At 44.3% G+C, this 20163-nt stretch overlaps 1 protein-coding gene across 6 annotated transcripts in view; it reads right to left on the bottom strand.

The window, feature by feature from the left end:
- The window catches only part of IL20RB (interleukin 20 receptor subunit beta), a 44474-nt gene that overhangs the window by 6661 nt on the left and 17650 nt on the right, over positions 1–20163 (bottom strand). For 5 of the 6 annotated variants that reach the window (XM_032333965.1, XM_032333992.1, XM_032333959.1 and 2 more), the window contains 5 exons: positions 13068–13194; positions 11185–11375; positions 6405–6529; positions 4524–4674; positions 428–570 (listed from right to left, as the gene is read on the bottom strand). In XM_032333965.1, the coding sequence (XP_032189856.1) occupies positions 428–570; positions 4524–4674; positions 6405–6529; positions 11185–11375; positions 13068–13194 (737 nt within the window). The remainder of the gene's footprint in view (positions 1–427; positions 571–4523; positions 4675–6404; positions 6530–11184; positions 11376–13067; positions 13195–20163) is intronic. The other variant, XM_032334001.1, reaches the window with a different exon arrangement.

Raw genomic sequence — 20163 nt, 5'->3', positions numbered from 1 at the left:
GACCAATGGTTGGCTGGCATGCAGAGCATAACTGAGTATGCTGGGTTGGAACATACTACTGGATGTAGCTGCTGTTTTACTTACTGCAAGAGACAGAATTCTTGCAGGCCAGTCTAGAAGAGGAAGGCTGTGCATGACTCTTGAAATGCCAAGCATCCTGGCTGGTGTAACATACCTGCCATCTTGGCAGTGCCTGGTCCTAAGGGTAAGTACCAGTGGCCTGACGGGAGCCTGAGGAAGGTCACCACTCCCAGAGAAGGGGCTTCTCTCCCAGCCCCACTGATTAGAAGTGAATCCCTATAAATCCTCTTCCCTTTCTCTTTGTGCAAATGCTTGTAAAGCCTCACAAAGTGCATGCCCATACCAGACTAAGGCTCGAACTACAGCTGGTCAGCGTCATGCTGAAAGGAAAAAAGAAGAGCATTACCAAGGTGTCGGGGAGCACCACCACGGGACAACAGGAGTACTGGAGCAGCCGGCCCATTTTCCAGATGGAAAGGGGCACCACCACAAGGATGAGCATGAAGCCAACAAATGCAAACAGGGCCAGTGCCAGGGGGAGGGTCTCTCCTGGAAATGAAAAGATAAGGGAGGCTTAGGAGACCATAGTAAAGATGAAGTTACCCATCCCGGCCTCTCTTGCTCTCCTGGAGTTGGCTCTGCATGCCAGCCAAGATGGCAGATGCCAACATCCTGAGATTTGATATATGCCTTAGTGACGAAAATTATCGCCATTAAAACCGTTTTTTTTAGAATCCAGATGAAGGCGCTGCTTCCAGAAAGCCTCAGGGAAGACTGCAACTTTTTCTTGGGAAGGGAAAGGGAGGAGCATCATGTGTTGAGCCACTCCTTGTGTTAGCACGTTGGCGCAGCTGCCGGGAGGAAGGCAGAGTGCCAGGACCCTGGCAGGATAAAGGGGAGGTGCCGGAAGAGAACAGCCCAGAAGGGAGCTGGGTGGTAACTGAAAACAAAATGTGTTTCACAATTTTCTCTTGGCACTGATTCACGTTGTAGAGGAAAATCCTGACTTCAGACACCAGTCACATTGTAACTGCGATATATTGAGCCCCAGTTATCATTATGTTTCCCCAAGATCACAGAGGTCACGCTGGCTCCAAAACCCAGGGTCAGCCTACTAAGTCAAAGTATCAGAAAGTGCCAAGTGTGAGCATCTGGAGATGCAGAAGGGGTGACAGGTTATGTTCCCATCTCTCGGCTCTATGTAATGTGCAACAACTCCTGCAGTCCCCCCGGTCAGATAGCTCACCCACCATGTGAAGGGCGGCACAGCCCAGGAGGCCACAGAAGATGGTGACATCACATAGGTGGCAGGGACCCTGTACTCCATTTCAGTGCTTTTGGACAATATTTTGGCAGTACACACCAAGAGATAAACAAATGTCCATACCCTTTCATTTACTTCTCTGAATGGCTTCCAAAAAGTAATTTCGAGGAGCGAAAAAATTATATGCATAAAGCAGTTCCTAGCAACATGTGGACTAAGGGGACAGCCTCACAAGCAACCTGTCTCTCCACCCAAAGTGGCAGACCTCCCCCTCCAGGTGTGCTCTGGTGTGTATTGTTCATAGCACAGACCACAAAGTGAAACCATCTTGTTTGTTTACTGGTTTGTAGCCTATCTCCCCAGCTAGAGGATAAGCTCCTATGAGGCCAGGGACTTCCCTTCTGCATCCCAGTGACTAGGCTAGCATTTGGCACAGAGTCAATGATCAGTAAGTAGTCACTGAGTGAATGACTCAATCAATCAATGAACATCATCATCAAAAGCAAGCAGAAATGACCTAAAACATAGAAATGATCTAAATACCCCCAGATAGATGGTTTAACATATTATGAGATATCAGCACAGCAATTTAAGAAGTCATCTATTGAAACAGGAATTGGGATATACACTAATTTGTTCACGATGTAGTGGTAAGATTGGGAAGCAGACAGTATATCTATTAGTAGGAGGATGGCTACATAAATTTTGGCACATTGATAAATTCACTTATCATGCATCTTCTTTAAAAATGAGGTGGTAGGGGCGCCTGGGTGGCTCAGTGGGTTAAGCCACTGCCTTCAGCTTGGGGCATGATCTCAGGGTCCTGGAATCAAGTCCCACATCGGGCTCTCTGCTCAGCAGGGAGCCTGCTTCCTTCCCTCTCTCTCTGCCTGCCTGCCTCTCTGCCTACTTGCGATCTCTCCCTGTCAAATAAATAAATAAATAATCTTTAGGGGAGAAAAATGAAGTTGTAAAAAAAAAAAAATGAGGTTGATTCACATATACTAACATGAAAGGATGTTCACAATGTACTTCTAAGTGAAGACAAGCAAGCTGCAGAATGGTAAGCCCAGTCCAGTCCCATTTGTGCCTGTGAGCATTGGTATCACACAACGATGGGAAGATTAAATGTCAAACCTGCCATAGGAAACCTCCTGAGTGGTGTGGGGGAGAATGGAGAACATGGACCTCTCACTTTACATACTTCTGTGTTATTTGAATTCTTTTTTTTTTTTTAAGATTTTATTTTTTTATTTGACAGAGAGAGAGCACAAGCAGAGGGAGTGGCAGACAGAGGGAGAGGGAGAAGTAGGCTCTCCACTGAACAGGAAGCCTGACCATGGGACTCGATCCCAGGACCCCAGGATGGTGACCTGAGCTCAAGGCAGATGCTTAATGACCAAGCCACTCAGGCACCTCTGTGTAGTTTGAATTCTTTAACAAACTTGGCTTAAAAAGAAGTATAAAATAGTAATTAGAAAACCCATGTGGAAATGGAATGAATGTGATATTTGTAAAAAAAGCAAGCACAGTGTGTGTGTGCAACATGACTACAACGTGTGTCTACACATGGACAGTGATGGAACAATCACACTGCCTTGCAGAGCAATTTGGGAACAGCAGTCCAAATTCAAATGTGTATGCCTCTGAACAGCAAGCAGCTCTACTTCCAGGAATTTATCCTCTAAATATACATACACCGGCAAAATGATCCATGTACACGGTAATTAGTTAAAGCATTGGCTATAAGAGCAAAATATTGGGAAAAATGAAACGCCCATCAATAAAGGACTTGTTAAATTTGTTATCTATCCACACAACTATATACTATGAGGTTGCAAAGAAAGATGAGAAAGTTCTTTATCCATATTGAAAAATCTATAAGATATATAAAGCAAAAAGGATAACATCCAGAACAATTGCATAGAATATGCTACCATTTGTGCTAAAGAGAAGGGAAATACATAGAGAAATATTCTCATTTACCTGCTATGCATTTAAAAATCTTTAGAAGGATGTGGTGCCTGAGTGGCTCAGTCAGTTAAGCACCTGCCTTCTGCTCAGATTATGCTCTCAGGGTCCTCGGATTGAACCCTGCATGGAGCCCATATCTGGCTCCCTGCTCATTGGGGGGCCCGCTTCTCCCACTCCCTCTTAGCTCTCCCTACTTGTGACCTCTTATTCTCTCTCAAATAAATAAATAAAATCTTTATTAAAAAAAAATAGAAATCTTTTGGAGTATATACAAGAAGGTAATACCAAGGGGGGAGAGGCTGGAATTGCAAAGATGAGGAAGAATAGAAAGGAGAGTTTCCACAGGTTTCTTAGATATGTTTTGAATCATATGAAAGTACTAAATTTTTTAAATAATAATTTCTTAAAGATGAAAAGTTTACACACAAAAATGTCAGTGGTATTTGAGCACATCGTAGTTATAGGGTTTGGTTTTGTTTCTTTTCAAGGAACTTTTGAACACTGTGGGGTCTTAGACTATAAAAAAATTCAAGGGATGGGGCCCCTGGGTGGCTCAGTCGGTTGCACATCTGACTCTTGCTTTCAGCTCAGGTCATGATCTCGGGGTACTGGGATTGATCCTTGTGTGAGGCTCCACTCTGAGCACGGAGTCTGTTTTGGATTCTCTCTCCCTCTCCCTCTGCCCCTCCTGTTCAGGCCCTCTCTCTGTCTCTCTCCAAAATAAATAAATCTTATAAATGAGTGAATGAATGAATGAATGAATATTAAAAATTGAAGGGAGAAAAATTAAGTCAAACAGGAGGTCTCTGTAGACTTTGCACCTAGTCCCTTCCAGCAGAAAGCAGCGGTGACATACAGCGGTGGGTGGGGGTGGGGTACCTAGGAGGGACCTAGCCCTCCTTGCAAGGTCTGACTCTCAGACCCCTGGCTGCTTCTCTGGCACCCTAGCCCAGTCAGGTTCCCAGGCCACTGCCATCAGGGTAAACCAGTCTTACAATATCTGGCCTCAGGCCTAGTGAACTTTCAGAAGGAAAGTGTTCCACACAGCTGCTCAAGGGACCCCAGCCAGCCCTAGGGTGAACTCTCTCCTCGAGGGTAATTAGAGGAAAGCACACTTTCATCACAGACACCCTCCCGGCTGGGGAGCAGGTAAGTGAATCCTAGGGGAAACTCAGAACCAAAGGTCCCCAGCAGGTAGCCAACCATCCACCAGGAGGGGCTGTGGCCTGTGCGGGTCTCCAGGAAACTGGCAGGCCGTACGTACCTTGCACCTTGACACACTCCGCCTGGCTGAAAGGGCTGTGCCTCCCAATGGCCTTCACCAACGTCCGGACCTTCACGCAGTATGGGACTCCAGGTTCCATGGTTTCCAGGTGCACTGGAATGCCCCTGCTCCTCACCACTTTGACATGTTCCTTGAGGAAACCAGAAAACAGTTACAGCCTGGGGGAAGCAGGACAGGAAAGGGCAGAAAGAGCCAAGGAAGGGAAGTTCTAGGTATTTCCTTTCTGGGATGCATAGTGAATGTTCCCTCTCATTCGTACATTCATTCATTCATTCACTCTTATTTATTTATTAAGCACCTCCTCCATGCCAGTGTCTACTGTAGGCCCTGAGGTATACAGCACTGAACAAAGCAAAGTCCCGGCTCTGATGGAGCTTACCTGTGGGGAGACAGACCCTGTGTGACACACGGCAGGGGGTGATGGGGCTGTGAAACAAAAGACGGCCCGGCAAAGGGTAGGATGAGGCGGAGGCACTAAGCAGAATGGTTAGGGAAGTCCTCTCTGATGGGTCACATTGGCACAAACACCTGAAGGTCAGAGCTCTGATGAGCCTGAGGGCTTGGCGTGGCCAGTGCTGCCACAAAGATCAGTGCACAGTAGCAATGCGGCCAGTGGGGTTTGTCTCCTCCCACATTCATCCATTTACCCACCTGTCCATCCATCTGTACTCCCCTCTACCTCTACCCACCCACGGAAGCCTGTGCTCCACATCTGAACCTGTGGAGGCTTGTCTGGGCTGAGCCCCAGTGACTCAGGGTACATGCTCCTCTCTCAGCACTGGCCCTGCCTGTTACCAAGGGTGGGGAGTGGGCTCCATTCCAAGAATCTAAGCGAGCTGCATGCTCCCTCCTGCCCATGTCCTGATCTGCCCCCCACACTACTCCATCTGGCTGGCTGGCAATGTCCTGTCCTACTGCTGGGCCCTGACCCCGCAGGAGTAAATACCGGAAACCATTGTTATCGCTTGCCCCAGCTACATATTTCACCTTTCAAGGGAAGCTACCCAAACCATTGTCCCTGTTGAGGAGATGGTGACATGTGTTTTGTCCCCCGCATAGTGCTTATAAGGTCAGGGGGTAACCTAGGCCTGCTCTGTTCATAGATTCCACGAAAGCCCCCTACTGCATCCTATCCAGACTCTTAATAAAGCCTATTTTCCTTGGGCTGACGGGAGTAGTCTTTGCAAATCACCTTGGACTGGGTCTCCGATCGGTCTGGTATCCCTCAGTTCCTGCTCAAGCCCTAGCCCTTCTGTTTGTTTGGCCATTCACTCCGGGAGTGTGGACATCCCAGCCTGCAGCCAGCTACCCCACAGGAGGTTGGGGCAGTGCCCCATCAAGGCATTTTGGGTGACCAGCTGGCTGATAATTCAATTTATTCACAAGCCAGCTCTGGCTATCCACCCCCCCTTCTGCACCCTACCCAGACACACACCCTCAAGAGGTTTGTGCCAGTTTCACATGCTTTTGAAATCATCTAGCTGATCTGGAACACCCTGGTCTGCTGCACCTAAAGCTGCCAGGGAGAATGGCTGAGAAGCCAGGCTGAGGAGGAAGAAGAAATAACTGAAAGATACTGTGGGTCATACCATGTTCGAGTTTAGAACAAAGAGGCAACCCCCATACTTCAGCAAATCTGGCCTGAGCCTGGGGTGGACCCAGGCAATTCTCTGAATAGGAGGCTCTAGGATTGTCAGTGTGCTCCCATCTCTCCTTTCCCACCCTGCACCCAGGCCTGCCTGTGCTCAGCCCACCCCTAGTCAGTGAGCACTTCAGGGGACAGCTTTCCTCACCCACCTCTCAGAGGTCTGTGACTCCTTCCCTGAGACCTGACTCCAAGGCCAAGGTTGGAAGTCTCACCTTGGCACCAGGCTCCCTCCTCCAGTAAGCCACGAGGAACTCAAACTGGGGCCCCAGGTCTTCCAGCTTAATAACCAGGTGGAAGCCGTCCTTGGTGACCTCCATCACAGGTGGTGTGAGGATGGCTGTTGGTAAGACAGGGGGAGAATCAAAGCTGGTTGCAGACAGGACTGGTTTCTGTCCTGAGAGATTAGAACCAAGTCATCAATAGAAATAGGCAGGGGTGGTAGGGAAGTCAGGGGCGGTGGATGTAACTTCCCAGCATGCAGAAGCTATATCATCCTCCTCCTTATCAGAGGTTTTGCTTGCTGGGGTTTTAGTTATCTAAAATCAGGAGGGAAGCAGATGGTTCTCCTTCTGATATATGATCAGAAGGTCAGTACACAGTGCCTGCATCATTCCTCCGACTCCTGCCGTAGGCATTTTACCATTTTACCATTATCACAAGGAGGAGGACAGCCAGTACAGCACAGTAAGATAACTTGTAGAAAGGAGGCCACATTCATGTAACTTTTCTTACAGTGCATTGTTATAACTGTTCTTCTATTATTAGTTATTATTATTAATCTCTTCCTGTGACTAAGTTATAAATTCAACTTTGTCATAAGTATATATGTATAAGAAAAAACAATAGGATATATGGGATTTGGTACTATTTTCAATTTCAGCCATCCCCTGGGGGTCTTGGAATGAATCCCCTGTAAATAAGGGGGACTACTGTATACCAATACTCTCTCATATTCAGCAGGTGTTCAGTAAATGCTTTTTGAATGATGAGCAAATTTTTTTTAATGATAAAGACTTAGTACAATTCTCTTTTTTCACTCCTTGACCATAATAAAGTCCTCTGCTCCTTCTTCAGGAGGCACATATACTCAAGAAAAGTGACTGAACACTCAGGTAAACATCTCTTTTTGTCTTAAAATTTTATAACCCACGCTCCTCTTTTTACTTTTTGGCAGAGATTGTTCCTCACCTTGACTCATCTAAGTGAGCAGATGCTATTTCTTAATGCTTGCCAAACACCTGCATGAGCTCAGGTCTCTACTGAACAGTTGGGTCCTTTCTTCGCCCCTTAGGAATGAACATACCTGCAGGGACATGTGTATCACTGTAGCTCAAAGAGATCAGTGACATATACTGGCTGCTGATAATTCTCCAGCATTAGGAAATCAGCAGCCTGAGAATGGGTTGGCCATTCTATCCTTGGTCCAATAATTCTTCACTTCATATTTCTAATGGGGATGTTGGAAAGTCAGAGGGCTTTAGAAATTCTAATAATCAACTCTAGAAATTAAAGCTTCAGATAAACACCCATATTTCACATTATTGGAATCCCAAACAGGGAGACCAGCAGTCCCTGTGGATTCTTTCCCTTCAGCAGACCATGAACAGAAGGGCACACACAGGCAGCCTCCAGTCCCCGGCTACTGAGGGTGGGTCCATACTTGCCTGTCAGATCTAAGCACTGCGGGACCAGAAGGGCCACCCCAATGGTTGGCCTTGGCTTGGGAAGTACAGTGGGCTTCGTTCTGGGCTAAATCCCCTGCACTGGAGTCAGTGGATACTCAGAGGAAAAGCAGTTCCTGGAGGGAGTTTTTGGAGAGCAAAGCATTTCCTGGCATTTGAAGAGCTGCCTGGACAGGAGACAGGAGAACTGGAAAAGTCAGGGACCAACTGTGCCAAACATAACCAGGTCAGAAGCTTCAGTTTTAAGTAAGCATGACTAAAACCGGATCCTCTCTTCTCCAAATGTATTGAGAACAGAATTAAGGAAAATGGCCTAAAGTCATTCCAGTTCAGAGGAAAATTTTTGAAACTGTTAGGACAGGAACCTCTGTTCCTGCAAGCTTGGGAAGGCACACACTATTCCCGTTGTTCACATGATGTAACTGAGCCTCAGAGAAGTTATGTGACTTGCCCAGAGTCACACAGTGAACGGCTAGAATTTAAGCCCGTCTTTCCACATTTCCAGACTCGGCTGCATGGGGAATTTAGCCTCCATAGGAGGCTAAATAGGAGCAGATCTCAAAGCCAGCTATCCATGAGAACCATCTCAGGAAATTTGCAAACTCCCGGTCACAGAATGCACATGGATCATTTACAATAGAATCCCTGGGGATGAGTCCCAGACAGGTGGTTCTAGACTCTGCTGTGCCTGGGATGTGTAACCAAGGTGAGGAAACTCTGCTCTCAACAAGGCTTCCCCTGAAGAGTAGGAGAGCCTTTTCAGAAGAGCCTTAAAACAAGATTTTTCACATGCCTGTGGAGAAGTTGGGGTGGCCTTTTTCACAGACAAAAGAACAGATGCAAAGCCCTTTTAGGAGTCGCAACTCCATCCTCACTCTGTAGCTAACTCTGTCTGCACCAGGATCCCACAGAGTATCTTCTACCTTCTGGTGCAGGTGCAGAGGCTCCTTCCTGTTCCCCAGCTTCTCCTGTAGTGAGACCCCTTCCTGTTTATACTGGTCTTCTCAAGCACACGCCCTGCCCATGTAGTTTTATAAGCACTTTATCTCCAACTGACCTGTACCTTCTTTTTCAACAATGGCTGCCCATTCCCAGCAGTGGTCTGGGCTGGAGCCCCAGGCTCCCAGGAGCTGGAGACAGGTGATGCTGGAAGCTGCTGGGGCACTGCACCCTCCAGTGCCCCCCAGTCTCCCCTGGTGCCTCACACTGAGATCCCACTGCCTCCACTCTACCCTCTCAGTGCCTGGGGAAAGAAGTCTGGGCAGAGAAACCCACATTTGGCACCAAAATTCCCCTTGGTAACCCATTCTGGTGGTGCTACCCCTGCCCCCACCTCTTCCCTCCTCTGCTCTCTGGCTCTTGGTTCCAAGCATCCCTTGGGCAATAATAAGAGAACACTTACCAATAGCTGAGAGCTATGATAGGACAGCACTGCCCTGAACAGTTACACATTTCACCTTTTATAGTGCCCGCAACCACCCAGCGAGGGTCTTCCTACAGGTGAGGAGGCAGGGAGTCAGCTATCAAGTGGGTGAGCTGGAATTTAGATCATACCTGTCTGACTCCAGGGGATCAACTTCCCCTTCAAATCTGTCTTCACCTTACTCAGCCCCTTCCAGCTTGGGCTCCCTAACCTTCTGAATCTTCCTGGTTTCTACCCAATCTTATACAGTGTTCAGTAACCTTTGACTTACCCTATTACTATAGATGCTGTCCCAAACCTTCCTTTGTCCTCACTCACAGCAGAAGACCTTCAGCTGCATCAAGAAAACAGAGATCATCAAAGGCCTCTCCCTTGCCTTTCCCAGAACTCCAACCTGGTCACATTTTTGTCTGTACCTGTCTCAGAAGAGGACCTGCTTTACCCCTTCCCCTCTCCACTCAATATTCCACCTCGCAGCCTCACCACCGTCCCCCTAATATTCCATGAAGTCATTCTCCCAAAGACCCGTTCAGGACCCTCCTTCAGACCTATCAGCAACCTCTCTCCCCTCCATGCTGCTACTTGCTGGGCCACCAATGGGTGCCCTTCCCTCCATTCACTTTTTAAACCCTGAGTTTTCTCAGGATTCTGTCCTGAGTTCTCTTTGTCCTCATAACTTGTCCTTGGACAATCTCAGATGCTCCCAAGCCTTTAGCTGTTAATTTAGTGTTGTATCTGATCTTGGCAAGTCTGAGCTCCAGGGCCTGATTTCCAGCTGCCAAACAGACATCCACAGCATGCTACCTTGTAGGAGTCTCGATTGCAAAGAGCCCAAAGCCAGGAGTGTCTCCTATTCCTCCTGGGTTCTCTGTCTTGGATGACATTCTCACCGACCACAACTAGAAGCTAGACACCCTCACTGTCTCTCCCCACTCCATCTCCCAAAACTTGTTCCCAAGCTCTGTCCTTTCTGACTCAGCCATGTCTCTCAAATGTGTCCTCTCCTTCTTGTCCTGTCCCTCACTTCTAGGATCAAGACCAGTCTTGCCTCAGCTGGAATGACAATGCCCTCCTCACTCTTCCTCTGCCTTGCAGACTTGTCCTACTTCGGTTCACTTTCCACACAGCATTCAGAGTGATCGGTGCAGAAGACAGACCAGAGGGCCTAAACCCTCTCTTCTTCCATGACTACCCTCTACTGATTTCAACAAGTTTCATGTCAAAGCCCTTCACCATGGGACTAGCCCTTACTCCTGCTCTTCCCCAAACACACCTTTTTACACACTGACCATTGCTTGCACTCTGCCAGATTTGGCCATGCCAAATTCTTCCCATGGATTCTTCCCATACTTTTTTCCTCAATCATTTTCCAGGTACTATTACTGTAGAAAAGTTATTTATTTCCCAGTGACTGTTTCTGATGAGTCTAATAAAGATATAGATCCTATTGCACAAAGAAGCTGCTCACACAGGCAACAAATATGAGGTTAATGAGGCACCAGATGGGAGGCAATGTAAGACTTATCGAGGTACTATCGAGGTAGGAAGAAGCAGTCCTAGCTCCACCTCCCTACCTCAGAACAGCTTTCCTTCCATGTTCCCCACCACCTGCAGACCCCGACAGAGAGAGTCAGGTTTGACTTCCAAAGTCTCTTTCAAAATGAGAGGGCATGTGGGAAGCAGCTGGTAATTTTTTAAATGGACCAGTTAGGATTGCGTGTGTTTATGGTACACTGGGTTTGCAAGGCCAGTTTGACGCTAAGAAGAATCCTGAAAGCCTCAGTGAATTTGATTCCTGAAGGTGAGGCCAGTGGGGGTGGGGGAGCAAAAAGAGTAAAAAGCAAAAAAAGTAAAAAGTAAAAAAGTAAAAAGTAAAAAGCAGCTTACTTGAGTTTCGGTTAAAAGGATGCTGCAGGGTGCTCCAGGCTGAGGTCTGTGAGCCGAGGCTGGCCCTGACACGGAGGTTGTATGGCACAGTAGCAGTGATGTCATCAGTGATGTCACATTCAGGATCTTCAGTGGGTGAGCCCCAGCTGCTGGGGATCCAGATGTGACTCATGTACAGGCTCTCATACTCTCTGGCCAAGGAAAGGAGGGCACAGCGTCACACCAGTCCCTTTTACCCAGGCTCAGTGACAGGAGCAAGTAACTGCCTCATTCACCCACTTTTTATGAGTCAGCAAAACAAGCATTTGCTCCACACTCCAGTTCCTCCACTTCTTCCCTCAACAACCATCCATTCTTTCTTAGTCCTTTTAAAACTGAACAAGGGAATGTAGGTAAAAACCCCGGTCTGTCCTGGCCTCTCACTGTGCAGCACCCCCTCAGTCTCAGCTGCTGTCATCCCTGGCCCTGTTGTGGTCTCCTCACTGATCTTCCAGCTTTGACTCCTGCCATTCTTCAAACCATTCATCACTCAACAGACAGTGACATTTCTCTCCTTAGTGGCTTCCAAAGCACTCAAAATGGAATACAGACTCTTTCTTGTGGACTGTAAGGCTCTCTGGCCTTCTCTCTCACTCTTCCCCTAAACACGATATTCCCTCTCCATGGCCTCCTTGCCATTCCCCCCACATGCCGAGCTCTTGTTCCCTTAGGAACTTTGATGGCCTGTTCACTTGTCAAATGTTCCACCCCTGCTGTTGCACATTTGTTGGCTCCTCCTGTCCTTCAGACACCAGCTGAAACATTAGCTCCTCAGAAAGACCTTCCCTGACCACCTAATTTTTTTAATTTAAATTCAATTACCCAAGGTATAGTACGTCATTAGATTTTGATATAATGTTCAGTGATTCACTAGTTCAGTATAACACCCAGTGCTCATCACACCTGACCACCTAATTAAAAGGAGCCTCAGCGTCGACCCTCTATCTCATCAGCCTTTAGCTTCCTCTGGCACAGAATACTAGCTGAAGCCAATTAGAACAGGGCTGCCCAATAGAACCTGTTCTATATTACAGTTGTTCACTATGGTATCACTAGCCACACGTGGCTATCAAGAACTTGAAATGTGACTAGTATGACTGAGAAACAGACACTTTAATGTAATTTTAATTAATTTAAATTTAAATAGCTATCTGTGTCTAGTGCTGCCACACTGGAGAGTGCAAACCTAGTGTATTTATTTCTTTCCCTTTTTACTGTCTGTCTTCTCTTCTAAATGTAAGCTTCCTATAGCTAAGAACCTTGTCTACTCTACCCCTGAGCCCAGAGGAACGTCTACACACATAACTGCTCAGTTTGTATTTACTGTTCATGAAACAGATTGAGCACCTTCTGTGTCCCTGTCCCTCCTCAACAGCTCTCAGAACCTGGACACCTGGAAAAGAGCAGAGCCTGCTTAGCCCCAGGTCCAGCTGACCTTTAAGGTCATGACTTATTTTGGTTCCTACGGGCATGCTCCGATTCAGGCAAACCGGTCTCCCTCCACCTCCAAAGGATCTGCATCTCCAGTGATCTATCCACCTCAAGTCAGAGTCAAACTCATAGCATTTTCTTTAGGATTAGATGGTTGGCTCACTGTTGAAAAGAACCTGTACAAAAATGTGTTTATACACACTTACATTCCCAGAGAGTTCAGTGTCAAATCCACAGGACAGCTTTCCCTGCTTCTTCAACTGTCTCAACGCCCATGCAGACAGAGGAGGCAGATCATGGGAAATAACCTGTCCCTGGCCTCACAAAGTCCCCTTGAGCTCTGCAATGAGGACTATACCTCCAGGAATCAAATATTCTTTAAAGGGAGAATAGTTAGAAACAAAAAAACTCACCCCTGGTACTCGACAAAATAGTGTATTATTTCTCCAGGCACAACCACTGGGCTCCACATCAAGAGATGCTTCATGTTGGTTGAGTGTACAGAGAGGTTCTGAGGGGCAGGCAGGATGGCCACTCCATCTGGGATTGAAGCATTTAGACAGGCTGACATGTGGGCTCATATCAGAGGAATGACACAGCTTCAAATCAGTTTCTATTAAAAGGCCTCACATGTTAATGAATCAGAAACAATTCTAATTTCATCATACTTGTGTTGATGCTAAATTTTTGCTATCATCATTATAACTCTGCCTTTGGTGATTAATGGCATATTAACATCAATAATAATAATGACTAATATTATGAGTACTTACTATGTTCTATCTAGGCCATGTGTTAGATTGGTAAATGACTATCTCATTTAATCTTCATGATCACACTGGGAGGTAAGGACCATTGGTTTCCCCATTGTACAAATGAGAAAACTGAAGCACATTATTTAAACTTTTATGTCAGACCCACCTAGATGCAGGCCTTGACTCTGCCACTTGCTACCCATGTGACCAAAGCCATGCAGTCTCCTGCCACTTTCTCATTACCTCCTTCTCCTGCTATTGCCATCCTCAGATACCAAAACACATCCCTTCACATCCCCCAAGAAGCCAAATGGAGCATCAGCTGCCAGCTGGGAAGTGCAGGCTCAGGTCTTCTGTGGAAGGAGTCCAATCCAGAAGGGCACCACCCCCAGCAGACCGCAGGACCCTAAGCCAGCTGGGCCCCACGCATCTCCTCACACAGGTGTATGTGGTCTGCCCTGAGTGTGCCCCAGAGTGGTCTACGGTTTTCATGCAGTATCAAAGAGAACTGTAAAAGTGAACCTGCCCTCCTAAGGAGGTGGGCAGTCCTGGGGTCCATCCTTGCATGCATCCCAGGGTGTAGCCTGGATCTTCTGTTATGGTCTTTCTCCTCCCACTTTTACAAATTTCTCTTTTAATGCCTAACACCTGCCTTCCTTTGCTGTTACAACTGTAGCGATAACATCGATAAGAGTGTGGGAAGAACGGGGGCACTCACCCAGGTTTTTTCATCTCTGTGCCTGTCTCCAGATTGGCACCTGTTGTTCGTTATCAAGCCCTGTGACCATGAGGAGATGGGGGCTCCTGGGGACTTCCCGCCTAATGCCCTTGATTCTCTGATGTAGGACCCTGGTGATCTACTTCCATCTTACTCTCAGCATCCACAGCCTGCCCTGCAAGGAAACACCTGGGGTACCCACAGGGTGGCTTCCTGCCATCCCCACTCAACTTTGCAATCACTTAAGAGATGAAAAGAAGAAGAGCCAGCTGCAGTGGAATGGCACAGGAGGGTGAGACATGGTCCTCTGCAACATCCTTCCTCTGGCAAAGTATATGTGTTGTATAACACATTTCTCTAGTCAGATATATGGGTATTATATAGCTATATAAATATACAACTATAATTAGTAATTTTTAAACTCTCAAAAATTGGATCTCCAGGCCTAGAGGGTTTCACTGGAGAATGCCACCAATTATTAAAAATAAATAAATAAACACCGATTTTATACAACCTCTTCAAAAAATAAACATAAAAGAGAAAAACTTTCCACCTCATTTTATAAAGTCAGTATTACCCTGAAACCATAATCAGACAAAGACAGTATGTATTTTTAAAAACAAAAATAAAACCCAACAGAACAACATATCTCATGGACTTAGATGCAAAAGTCATCAACAAAATACCAGCAATACAATTTTGGTATAAAAAAGATCATACACCATGACCAAGTGGGATTTATTCCAGGTATGCAAGGTTAGTTCAACATTTGAAAGTCAATTAATGTAATCTACCATATCAATAAACTAAAGAATACAGTCATATCAATTGACACAGAAAAGGTACTTATAAAATCTAACACTCATTTGTGATGTAAAAAAGAAAACATCTTTTTTCCAGTTAAGAACTGCAGGGAGTTATCTCAATTTGATAAAGGCCATCTACAAAAAAACCTACAGCTAGTATTACACTTAATGGTGAAAGACTAAATGCTTTCCCCCTAAAATCAGGAACAAGGTAAGGATGTTCACTCTCACCACTTTCATTCAACATAGTACTGAATGTTATAGCAACAGCCATAAGGCAAACAAAAGATGTAAAAGGCATTACAGATTGGAAATGAAGTAATGAAATTCCTCCTGTTTGCAGGTAACATGATAGGCTATATAGAAAATCCCATGGAATTGGGTACCTGGCTGGCTCAGTCAGTAGATCATGCAACTCTGGATCTCAGGATCATGAGTTTGAGCCCACACAACACACGCACATTGGGTGTTGAGAATACTTAAAAAAAAATAAGCTGGAAGGAAGGAAAAGAAGGAAGGAAGGAAAGAAAGAAGGAAGGGGGGGGGGGAGGAGGAATCCCCATGTAATCTACCAAAAAAAAAAAAAAGACAAAAACTTCCTAAAACTAATAAGTGAGTTCATCAAATTCATAGGATCCAAGATAAACAAAAAATCAATTGTACTTCTACATATTAGTAATGAACACTTATACACCAAAGATAGAAATACTACTGAAAATCACTAAAAAAAAGAATGAAATACTTAGGTATAAGCATAGCAAAACATATCTAGGATTTGTATGGACCACACCACAATGTTGGTGAAAGATTTCAAAGAAAATCTAAGTAAATGGAGAGACACACTGTGTTGATGGATGGGATAATTCAACATAATTAAAATGGTAACTCCCCCAAATTGATATACAGGTTTAATGTAATTCCTATCAAAACCCATCAAGGGTTTTTGTAGATATAGACAGGGTTTTTTTTCCAAAATACATAAGAAAAGGTAAAGGAACTAGCGTAACTGGGACGCCTGGGTGGCTCAGATGGTTAAGGAACTAGCGTAACTAAGACAATTTTGAAAAATAATAAAATGAGAGGAATAAATCTACCTAATTTCAAGACTTAAAGTAATTGAGACTGTATGGTATTGGCAAAAAAAGAAAAAAACAGACATTTATATCAATGACTCACGATAGAGTTCCCAGAAATAAACCGACACAAATATTCTCAACTGAATTTTGGCAAAGGCACAAAAGTAATTCAGTAGAAGAAGGATAGCCTTTTCAACCAACAATATTAGAGCAATGGGACATCTGTAAGACAGATAATAATTATAATAAATCCCAGCCTAAATTTCATACCTTATTTAAAAATAAACTCAAAATGGATCATAGACTTTATGTAAATGTGAAACTCTAAAACTTTTAACAAAAAACATTAAGAAAATCTTCTGGGCTGGGGTGCCTGGGTGGCTCAGTCATTAAGTGTCTGCCTTCGGCCCAGGGCCCTGGGATTGAGCCCCAATTCAGGCTCCCTGCTTGGCGGGGATCTGCTTCTCCTTCTCCCACTCCCCCTGCTTGTATTCCCTCTCTCGCTGTGTCTCTCTCTGTCAAATAAATAAATAAAATCTTAAGGAAGAAAGAGAGAGAGAGAGAGAGAAAGGGAGTGAGGGAGGAAAGAAGGAAAGAAGAAAGGAAGGAAGGAAATCTTCAGGACTAAGCAAAGAGCTGATGATACCAAAAGCAAATTCATAAAAGGAAAAATTTATAATTTAACATCATCAAAACTAAAACCCTTTGTTCTGCAAAAGAACCTATTAAGAGAATGAGAAGACAGGTTACAAAATGGGAGAAAATCTTTGCAAGCTATGTATCTCACAAAGGACTCATGTCTAGAACATATAAAGAACTCTTAAAATTCAATAGACAGAAAAACTCACTTCAGAAAAGAGAACAAGAGGCAGTACTGACTGCCAGGGACCTAATCTATGGACAATAGTAATATGTCAGAACCAAAGTTCAGAATAATGATTACAAAGATACTAGGTGGGCTTGTAAAAAGCATAAAAGACACTAGAGAATCCTTTTCTGGAGAATTTAAAGAACTAAAATCTAACCAAATTGAAATAAGAAAGGCTATCAGTAAGAGGCTATCAAGAATGGAGGCTCTAGGGACGCCTGGGTGGCTCAGTTGGTTGGATGACTGCCTTCGGCTCAGGTCATGATCCCGGAGTCCTGCGATCGAGTCCCGCATCGGGCTCCCAGCCCCATGGGGAGTCTGCTTCGCTCTCTGACCTTCTCCTCGCTCATGCTCTCTCTCACTGTCTCTCTCTCAAATAAATAAATAAAATCTTTAAAAAAAAAAAAAAGAATGGAGGCTCTAACTGCTAGGATAAATGAGGCAGAAGAGAGAATTAGTGATATAGAAGAGCAATTAATGGAGAAAAAAGAAGCTGAGAAAAAGAGAGATAAACAACTACTGGATCACAAGAGAATTCAAGACATAAGTGATACCATAAAGCAAAACAATATTAGAATAATTAGGATCCCAGAAGAAGAGGAAAGAGAGAGGGGGCAGAAGATATATTGGAGCAAATTACACCTGAGAACTTCCCTAATCTGGGGAAGGAAACAGGCATCAAAATCTAGGAGGCAGAGAGAATCCCTCTCAAAAATCAATAAAAATGGATATATATATCCAACACATAATAGTGAAACTTACAAATCTTAGAGACAAAGAGAAAATCCTGAAAGCATCTTGTAACTTACAAGGGTAGAAACATTAGATTGGCAGCAGACCTATCCATAGAGACCTGGCAGGCCAGAAGAAAATGGCATGATATATTCAGGGTGCTAAATGAGAAAAGTATGTAACCAAGAATGCTTTATTCAGCTAGGATGTCATTCAAAATGGAGAGATAAAAAACTACCGGGACAAATAGAAAAAAAGAATTTGTCGGGGCACCTGGGTGGCTCAGTGGGTTAAGCCTCTGCCTTCGGCTCAGGTCATGATCCCAGGGTCCTCGGATCGAGCCCCCATCAGGCTCTCTGCTCAGCAGGGAGCCTGCTTCCTTCTCTCTCTCTGCCTGCCTCTCTGCCTAGTTGTGATCTGTCAAATAAATAAATAAAATCTTTAAATTAAATAAATAAATAAATTCTTAAAAAAAGAATTTGTCATCTCCAGACCAGCCCTATAATAAATATTGAAAGGAACCCTCTAGGCAAAGAGTAAGACAAAAAGTAACATAGACCCAAAAGGAATAGAGACAATATACAGTAACAGTCACCTTACAGGCAAAACAGTCAATACAACAGCATTAAATTCATATCTCTCAATAGTTACTCTGAATGTAAACAGGCTAAAATGTCCCAATCAAAAGACACAGGGTATCAGAATGGATAAAAAAGCAAGAACCATTGCTATGCTCTCTGCCAGAGACTCGTTTTAGACTCAAAGACACCTCCAGATTTAAAGTGGGGGAGTGGAGGGGGGCCTGAGTGGCTCAGTGGTTAAGCCTCTGCCTTCTGCTCAGATCATGATCTCAGAGTCCTGGGATCAAGCCCTGCATCAGGCTCTCTGCTCAGCCCCAATCTCTCTGCCTCCCTCTCTGCCCACTTGTGATCTCCCTCTCTGTCAAATAAAAAAGTAAAATCTTTAAGTCTAAAATCTTTAAAAAACAATTAAAAATAAAGTGAGGGCGTGGAAAATCATTTGTCATGGTAATGGACATCAAAAGAAAGCTGTGGTGGCCATCCTTATATCAGACAAATTAGATTTTAAACTAAAGACTGTAATAAGAGATGGGGAAGGACACTAGATCACAGTTAAAATGTCTATTCAACAAGATCTAACAATTATAAATATTTATGCCCCTAACATGTGTGCAGCCAATTATATAAGCCAATTAATAACAAAATCAAAGAAATATATTGATAATAATACAATAACAATAGGGAACTTTAATACCCCACTCACTGAAATGGACAGATCACCTAAGCAGAAGATTAACAAGGAAATGAGGGCTTTGAATGACACACTGGACCAGATGGGATGTCACAGATATATTCAGAGCATTCCATACTAAAGCAACAGAATACACATTCTTCTCGAGGGCGCATGAAATATTCTCCAGAATAGATCACATCCTGGGTCAGAAATCAGGTCTCAACCAGTATCAAAAGACTGGGATTGTTCCCGCATGTTTTTGGATCGCGATGCTTTGGAACTGGAACTCAATCACAAGAAGAAAGTTGGAAAGAACGCAAATACATGGAGGTTAAAGAACATCCTATTAATGAATGAATGGGTCAACCAGGAAATTAAAGAAGACTAGAAAAAAAAATTCATGGAAACAAATGAAAATGAAAACGCAACTCTTCAAAATCTTTGGGATGCAGCAAAAAGGGTCCTAAAAGGGAAGTATATAGCAATACAAGCCTTTCCCAAGAAACAAGAAAGGTCTCAAACACACAACCTAATGCTACATGTAAAGGAGCTGGGAAAGAAAGGCAAATAAAGCCTAACCCCAGCAGAAGACAAATAATTTAGAGCAGAAATAATTGAAAAAGAAACCAAAAGAACAGTAGAAGAAATAAAACAACAACAACAAAAAGAACAACAAAGAACTGGTTCTTTGAAAGAATTAATAAGAGTGATAAACCCCTGGCCAGACTTATCAAAAAGAAAAGAGAAAGACTGGGGCGCCTGGGTGGCTCAGTGGGTTAAGCCTCTGCCTTCGGCTCAGGTCATGATCCCAGGGGCCTGGGATCGAGTCCCGCATTGGGCTCTCTGCTCAGCGGGGAGCCTGCTTCTCCTCATCTCTCTCTCTGTCTGTCTCTCTGACTATTTGTGATCTCTCTCTCTGTCAAATAAATAAATAAAATCTTAAAAAAAAGTTTAAAAAAAAAAAAAAGAAAAGAGAAAGACCTCAAATAAATAAAATAATGAATGAAAGAGATCACAACCAACACCAAAGAAATATAAACAATTGTAAGAACATATTATGAGCAACTATATGCCAACAAACTAGACAATCTGGAAGAAACTGTTGCTTTCCTAGAAATATACAGACTACCAAACTGAACCACAAAGAAATAGAAAACCTGAAGAGACTATAACCAGGAAGGAAATTTAAACAGTAATCAAAAATCTTCCAATAAACAAGAGCCCATGGCCAGATGGCTTCCCAGGGGAATTTTACCAAACATTTAAAGAAGAATTAATACCTATTCTCCTGAAAGTGTTC

This window comes from Mustela erminea, chromosome 1 (genome assembly GCF_009829155.1).
Source record: "Mustela erminea isolate mMusErm1 chromosome 1, mMusErm1.Pri, whole genome shotgun sequence".
Classification (NCBI taxonomy): Eukaryota; Metazoa; Chordata; class Mammalia; order Carnivora; family Mustelidae; genus Mustela; species Mustela erminea.
Note: the sequence above shows the minus strand (reverse complement) of the source record. Positions and strands in the feature narration are given on the sequence as shown.